Source organism: Citrus sinensis, chromosome 9, assembly GCF_022201045.2.
Source record: "Citrus sinensis cultivar Valencia sweet orange chromosome 9, DVS_A1.0, whole genome shotgun sequence".
NCBI classification, from domain to species: domain Eukaryota; kingdom Viridiplantae; phylum Streptophyta; class Magnoliopsida; order Sapindales; family Rutaceae; genus Citrus; species Citrus sinensis.
Genome location: NC_068564.1, coordinates 17,654,211 through 17,662,452, shown reverse-complemented (window position 1 = coordinate 17,662,452; position 8,242 = coordinate 17,654,211). Strand labels below are relative to the sequence as shown.

Sequence of the window (8,242 nt, the reverse complement as noted above, 5' to 3'; positions counted from 1 at the left end):
GCATTAATTTATTTTGCCTTCTGAATTTTTATACAAATATTTTTGGCGAAACATTATCTTCCATGTTTTATATATTTGTCATATCAAACGACACGCTTATCACATGGGGAATAAAATTCCTATCGATAAGATAGAAATAGATTGCGGTGATGATGTTGTGAAAATGAGGCTTCTAATTTCTTTTAATTAACAGGAAATTTAAAATTTTGAAGTTGCCTATATTTAACTTCATGTTTCCATAAGTTTTTTTAAAAGTGAATGCAGAAAGCTCTTGTTGGGGAAAATGTTTATTTTGCCCTCTTGTGCTTTAAAACTCTATTTGTCACACCGCTTTAATCACGTCGAAACACTATCAATTAAATTACATTATAAACGGATTGATGGTTGCATTAGAAGCTTGCATAAGAAAACAGAAACCGATAGCTCAATTTCAATTACTCACAACTCTCCTAATGAAAAGTTAACGCATGACACGTGGCTCAGCTGAACATACCCCACTTCCTCACTCTCTGGTACCTTCATTCACATCACACACTCACTCACCGGGCTCACGCAACTTGCTTGTCCCAAGTAGCAATTTAGCAAATGCCCAATTGGTGAAATAGGAGGACGCGAGGTGAAGGTCCCACAAAAGCAAAAAAGAAGGGCAAGAAAGGGCACGGCATTAACATAAAATATAACCAACCAACACGCGTTGGATTCTGGAAAGCACGAGTACTAGCAACGGCGTCGCCATTTTTCACTTGAAGAAAGAGTCGTACATCTATTCCTTTTTTCTCATCCCTTGGCAATTAAGCTTTATAAAAGGCGATTAATGCAAGCAATCGATCCCCCAATATACGCACCGAAGTTGTTTTCTCTTTCCCGACATTGAAATGGCCCCGTCACAAAGAAAAAAATAATCGCAATCTTTGTTCTCGTTTTAATTTTCCCTACTACTCTAGCCGACCCTTCTCTTTCGGGTATGTATTCCCCTAAATTCATCATTTCGATTTAAGGGGAAAAAAGAAAAAACCGATTGATTTTGTAGTTTGATCTTATTTGGTTCATTTCCTCTCTTTTCAGGTCGTTTTGTGGGGAACATCACACAGGCATTAGTGTATTCAACGAATTTGGAGCTTTAGTTATATATCGCCGGCGATTTTTTTTTTTTTGCCCGTTCTTGAAATTTTTAGATATTCTTTATCGTATATTTTTTTCTTTTTTTAATTTTATTTATTCATCTGTACTTTTCGGAATTGACAGGAGTCTCACCCAGAGAACAGAGGCAGCAGCAGCGGCAACTGGACTGCCGGTGCTGGTGGAAGACCGGTCCGATCAAATCCTAGCACTTTTCACCACCATTAAAGTCGCATTGAGAATGGAGGCAGCAACTGGGCCGCCGTCCCCGGTCCGAGACCGGTGCGGTTCGATTCACCACGACAATCCCACGGTATCTCAACCATGAGCTCATTGATTCCATTCATGATCACTTTATAATATGTTTAGAGTTCTCGAAGAATTAGAATTTTTCGAACTTTGAATGTAATTTAATGAGATGAGCACTTTTATAATATGTTTGCATTGGAAGTGATCAAGGAAGTATATTTCTCGAAGAATTAGAATTACATTCACTTTTATCAACCATGAGCTCAGTATATTTGCCTACAATATATCGCCAACGTCGCTGGAATATCCATCGCAGAGCTCGTCTGCAACAGTCTTATTTAGTGGGCTGGCTTTCTTGACTCGTCTCGAATACCAACAAGTAAAGGTACGTAGTTTGAAGTAGGGATGGCAATGGGGAGGGGAAGGGAGGGGACCGATCTCTTCGTATTCATCTCCGATATTTTGTGTATGTCTCCATTCCCTCTCCGTCCCTGTCAGAATTACTTGAGAGAATCCTCATTCCTTCCCCGAATAATAACAGGGGATCCTCGAGGGTCCCCGATCCCCGAATAACTAATACATTTTTTTTTTATTTTGAGTTAATCATATTAAAATAAAAAATTCAAATAAAAGTAAAGTTCGAAATATATCTTACATTAATATCTATTACAAAAGTCACATACATTAAATTAGTAAGTAACGCAACATGCAAGGGATACAAACTTATTTTACAAACTATCATGAACAAATTAATAGTCTAATACAAAATTGTTACAAATAAAATCGAATTTAGATTCAAAATTAACTTTTTCAATGGTAGCGTGGGCACTTTATAAATGTGGACTATTCCCTTTACAACACAATAGTTAAATCGGAGCAAATCAAAAGTAAATATTAGATTATATTAGATTAGATATTAAAATTGTGATTCGCTGTGGGCAATTATAACATCTAAAATAAAATAAAAAATAGATTTAAGTTTAAAATATTTAAAGAATATCAAAATTAAAAAAAATGTTTGGCTAATAGAATCTACTCGGTCTTTTTAATGTCCTAAATAAAAATTTAGAATTTTAATTAGCTAATTAGGCCTAAAAGTTTAATAATATAAATATTTTGATATTTTTTATTTTTACCAATATTTATAATTTTATAATTTAAATTTTATAATTTATTTACTAGTAATTTTAAAAAATTAAAATTAAATTAAAAATTAAAATGGGGAAATGGGTAGGGGATGGGGATTCCACCTCATCCTCGTCCCCTCCCTGAATAAGAAATTAGGTAAAAAAATTTTCTCGTCCCCTCCCCGAATAAGAAATTGAGTATAAAATTATCCTCATACCTTCCCCGAATAGGAAAAATCCCCGAGGGTACCCGTCCCCGTGGGAATTTTTGCCATCCCTAGTTTGAAGTTTGAATTCGGCTTATATAAGTAGAGAGAAAAGTTAATTACCGACAGGATAGACATAAAAAAGGAAGTTACGTTAAAATTTTTAAAGCTTTCTTCAATAAGAAATATTTATAAGGCGATTATTAATATAATACATGAGAAACATTTAAATCTGACATTTTTCGACAAAAAACGTGCCTAACTTGATCTAGGTCTTCCAAGTAAATTCATTATTGATAACAAAAACGTGCCAAAATTTACGCTCCGTGCTTTCAAGACACTTGGACCGACACGCGCATGTTTGGTCCGTTGATTTGCATGACCGTGTCTACTTTAGACATACAAGATCGTACCATGTATCACTCTTTTTTGTTTGCGCATTGACGTCGTATATAGAGCTTAGATTGGCGTCACATTGACCACAAATGGATGGCCCTGATGCTGCCACCTTGATGCGATTATGAACGGCTCATATCTCACTTGTTCGGCTATTTAAATCAAACATTTCGTTGCCCTTATTTATCATGCGATTTTAAACGGAAAAATGGACAGGGCCCAATCTTGTAGGGGGAAATTGACAGAGAGCACCGGGGCACATTCAAGGATGGCAATAGGGCTGGGGGGCTGGGCCCTCCAAACGAAACATAGAGCTTGGGCCTTCAAAAGGTTCGACTCTTGGTCCATAGAGTAGGGCTGGGGCCGAGCCTAGATGTTATCTAAGCCTGGTGATTTATTTAAAAAAAATTAAGAGTTTGACTATTGGCACCCCTCCAAAATTCCTTTAAAATATCCTTTTTAATTATACTAAATCTAATGCCAAAATTACCCTTATTTCTAAATAAACACATTTAATTTGTAAATTTTTTAATATTTTTTTCTCGCTCCTCACAAATAATTTTTATTGGCGATAAACTTATTGATAAAAATCAATGAATCAAATAAATTATCTTTAAAATTATGATATAAAAAGTCAGATAATTTTATCAGGATGTGTTTTATTTATTATCAATAGATTGTCTTATTAATCGAAGAAACATTTATAGAGAATTTCAGAAAAAAAAATTACATGTGTGAGTGTGATAATAGAGAAAATACAAAAAAAAAATTCTTTTTTTTAAAGAGAGAAAATTTAAAAAAAAATAAAATAGATGTGAGATGTATTAGAGTATTTATCATAAAATATAATTATACTAGAAGAGGGGTATTAAAAGAATTCTGAAGAGGTGCCAATAGTCCAACTCACAAATTAATTAATAAAACTAGACCCAACCCAGGTTCTACAACATTGAGCCAAGCCCGAGTCTTGGCCTTTAAAATTAGGCCGATGCTCAGCCAGGCCAAGCTAGACGTAGTCCAACATGACCCTTAGCCCTTATAACTTTATACTTTGGTGGCATGTCAGCCATATTATCAACTTCATAGATATCACGCTTAATCAAAAAGCAAGTGGCCGATGCTTCAGTGAAATATGTGTAACTTGAAAATTGTAAATTTCCAAAATACCAGACCTGCATCGCACGGAAAAATTACAAATCAAAGCAAATTTAATTAGAATGAGGGTAAAGTTCTGAGGCTGCCAGAGAGGATCGATGGTGAAATTATCGTGGACTCATAGTTGGATTAAATTGAGCGTCCACAATAATAATATTTATAAAAGACAAGAAATTATTATGAAAGAATATATAAACATGAATAATTTGCAAATTAATCGTATTGATGAATAATGTGACACATTACTACATTTGTAGATCCTTGTCTTTTTTAAGTAATTAATTATAAATTTTAGAATACAAAAGGCAAATGATTAAACGAGTGTCATAAACGAGTGAATTCGACACAAATATAAACTACTTTAGTAAATGAATCAGTGAGCTTAAATTCATGCATTCGATTTATTTATTAAACGAATTGACACATATTTGATTTACTTATTAATTAAATTAGGTTTTTCTAAGCCCAAACTCATGTATTTCATATTTAATTGAACTGAATAAATGAATATTGACTTAAATCATGACCCCCGTTGTGGCAAGCGATAAGCTATATTTCGAACATAAAATTTGTCTATGCTAATGCTAGTAGGTAGTAGCATGTTTTTGAAACGTCTAGAAATGAGATTTTCTTTTCACTTGTCGATTACTTGTTCACCGGCCCTCATCTTTTATGGTAAATGCCTTTGACCTTTAAATTAGTTATTTTTGACGACCTCTAATTTTTCTGCACACGACGACTAGCTTTTTTGAATAGTTTTGAATTTCACAACAATTGGCACTAGCCAGTGAGAAAGCACGCACATGTCAAAACATTCTCCACGCACTCTCTTGTTATCTTCAATGTAGATCAAAGAAAATAATAAAATTAAAAATATATATATATATTGAAAATTTTAGAGCTTGATTGATTAATTGTTTGTAAGCTTAAGTCAAAAGTATGAATCGATTTTCAACCGATTTGAACTCCATTCAATTTTTTGACCTAATTCAAACATGTTCGAACGAACTTTTTCCTATTCTCGGTCCTTCTTTTGTTGGAAAGAACCCTAAAACCAATCAAACAGATTAAAAGAACAACCATCACTAGACTAGAGAACATAATAACAACCCATTTCTTTCTCGAAGCTTGTTTGCACGTCGTGAATGCTCTGCAAGATGGCAACCCTTGAACATTGCCACACAATCCTGTGTTCCCTTCCATTTGAGCATCTTTGAATGCTGAGCTATTAGGAATTGGTCCCAGTAACTCATTATAGGATATGTCAACGTGTGACAAGCGGTGCATTCCTTCAAAGCATCTTGGAATGAAACCAGAGAGGTTATTGTGACACAGGCGCAACTTCTCCAAGCTTTTCATGTTGCATATTTGGAATGGTATCTCTTCTCCAAGAAAGTTATAACTCAAATCTAACTCTGAAAGATGAATCAACTTTTCCAATTCAATTGGAATTTTATGGCCAAATTGATTATTGCTCAAATCCAAGTAGCGTAGCCTCAACAAGTTGCCTATGCTTTTTGGAATCGAGCTCTTCAGTTTGTTTGCGGACAAATCGAGGTATTGAAGTTCAGTTAGTGAGCCAAGTTCAAGAGGCATGCCGCCAGAAAGTTGATTCAAATTCAAAATCAGTTTGTTTAGAGAAAATAACTTCCCCAATTGCACTGGAATTTCACCAACAATGCTATTTGAAGAAAGGTCAAGAACTTGTAATTTGGGTGAGTCTCCTATCTCAGGCGGTATGCTTCCGGAAATATTATTCACAGAAACAATAAAAGTACCTAATTTTGGAAAGTTTCTCCAATTAAATGAGATTTCACCACAAAAATTGTTTTGGCTGAGATTTAGGAAAGTTAGGTTTGGATGATCACCAAAAGCTTCATACACTTTTCCAGAGAGATTGTTTTGGTTAAGAAGTACTCTTTCTACGCTTGTCAAATTTTTGAAACTTTTAGGGATTGGACCAGAAAGATGGTTTTCACACATGTTTAACAAAAGCAGCCCAGTGAGATTACCAATTGAATGAGGAATAACCCCACTAAGATGATTTTTGCATAGCTCTAATTCAGAAAGAGACTTCAAGTATCTTATTTCCTCAGGAACAAAACCACAAAGCCCATTGTTGTAAAGGTATAAAGCTCTTAGACTGCTAAGATTACCAATTGAAGAAGGAATCACACCACTGAGTTGATTTATATGCAACCCTAATGCCGAAAGAGACTTCAAGTTTCCTAGAATGGGAGGAAGAGAACCAGAAAGCAAATTATTAAATAGAGACATCAATGTCAACCTGCTTAAATTACCAAAGGAAAGGGGGATTGAACCAATAAGTTGATTTTCACTCAAGTCTAGTTGGAGAAGAGACTTCAAGTTTCCTATAATCGAAGGAATAGAACCAGAAAATGAATTCGAATAAAGATACAATATACCCAAGTTACTTAAGTTACCTAAGGAAAGTGGGATTGAGCCACTGAATTGATTTTGGCTTAAGTCCATAGTGGAAAGAGAGTTTAAATTTCCCAAAACTAAAGGAATGGAGTCAAAAAGGGAATTATTATTAAAGTAAAAATTAGCCAAGTTGCTTAGGTTACCCAAAGAAGAAGGAATAGAACCATACAAATTATTATGACACAAGGCAAGAACATTAATAAGACTTAACTGGCCTATTTCTGGAGGTATTGAACCATGCAACTGATTCACATCAAAGTAAAGTATCCTCAATTGATTTAAGTGACCAATTTCTGGTGGTATTACCCCAGATAATTGATTACTGCCTAAATCAAGATACTGAAGCTTGGAAAGGTTACCGATTTGAGGGGGGATGATACCAAAGAATATATTGAAGCTGAGGTTAAGTTGCACAAGATGAGGAAAGGATGAGAATGCAAATTCTTGGAGCGTACCATTTAAAGCCATAGAGCTGAGGTTAATGCTGATGACTCTTCCAGCTTGGTTGCAAGAAATTCCAAGCCAAGCACAGGGGCTAATTTTGCTTTTTGAGTAGGAAGGAACATTGCTTGCATTATCAGGATGAAGTGTCCATGATGACAACAAAGAGATATTTTTGTTTTGAAGGCTTCTTTTCCATTTTAAAAGAGCAAATGTTTCTTTAGAAGAGTCAGAAGCCATGCCACAGGTGAAAATTAACAGAATAGAAAGAAGGATCAATGTATTGTGGATTGGCAGTCCCATTGTTTTTATGGTGTGGAATATGCTTTGCATATCATAACCAGAACTTGACCTATATATAGCCGAGGAAATAAGACTTCTATGGTCAACCGCTGGAACGAACATGGTGAGGTGAAATGGGCCTGGGCCTGGACCAGGGCTGTTTAGAATCCAAAGCAGAATAATATCAATTAACACACCAACACAATTTAAGGAGTCCAATTTTTAAGTGTAATGAACTGAAATTTTTTTTTCCCTAAAAATAGAGAATGGCTACAGTCCACCTATAAATTAATGTATCTTTGTCGTATAGTTCGGATCTGGAGCCCCACCCTTACAGACTTCTGCGATACAAATCCAATGTAATGTTGTGATATCAGATGCTATCCGAAACCGTCGGGAGTTGGTTCTCTAAATTGAGCATGCAATGATCACATCTATATACATAGGGATTATTAGTTTCTATGGGAATTCTTAAGGCTTCTGCTGCTGTAAATCAATAATGAGTGCCTCTTTCCTAATGAATGCTGCATCCAATTTCAACGTTTAAATTTTCTAAGCCAAGATATAAGCCAAAACTAAACCAAAATCTAGTGGGAAAAACATTTACAATTTCAGTTACTCATAAAATAATAAGAGAGAAAGATAGACGACAAACTTCAACTTCTAAGAAAATGTCATGATATTCATCATCCTCAGTTTGGTCCCTTCGTAGACTTTCGATTTAATGGAATTGTTAAAAGTCATGACGTTGAAATATGTTTGTTATAAAATTTTCCACGAGAATAGTACTACATTCTGAAAAATTATCACATTTATCAGTTG

At 34.9% G+C, this 8,242-nt stretch overlaps 1 protein-coding gene and 1 long non-coding RNA gene across 2 annotated transcripts; one reads left to right on the top strand and one right to left on the bottom strand.

Moving 5' to 3' along the window:
- The first annotated feature begins 269 nt into the window (after positions 1–269).
- LOC102613432 (uncharacterized) lies at positions 270–1,553 on the top strand. The gene is made up of 2 exons (XR_008051559.1): positions 270–962; positions 1,066–1,553. It is a non-coding gene; the product is annotated as an uncharacterized LOC102613432 (long non-coding RNA).
- Positions 1,554–4,089: 2,536 nt separating this feature from the next.
- LOC127899895 (probable leucine-rich repeat receptor-like protein kinase At1g35710) lies at positions 4,090–7,378 on the bottom strand. The gene is made up of 2 exons (XM_052434041.1): positions 5,363–7,378; positions 4,090–4,269 (listed from the first exon to the last, which is right to left on the bottom strand). The coding sequence occupies exons 1-2, from the start codon at positions 7,376–7,378 to the stop codon at positions 4,090–4,092; spliced, it is 2,196 nt and encodes a 731-aa protein (XP_052290001.1).
- Between the last annotated feature and the right edge of the window lie 864 nt (positions 7,379–8,242).

Coding starts and splice junctions, on each gene's coding strand:
- LOC127899895 (XM_052434041.1), bottom strand. CDS start 7,378: ATGGCTTCTGACTCTTCTAAAGAAACATTTGCTCTTTTAAAATGGAAA. Junction 4,270..5,362: donor AAGCTTCGAGAAAGAAATGG/GTTGTTATTATG, acceptor CGTGCGATGCAG/GTCTGGTATTTTGGAAATTT.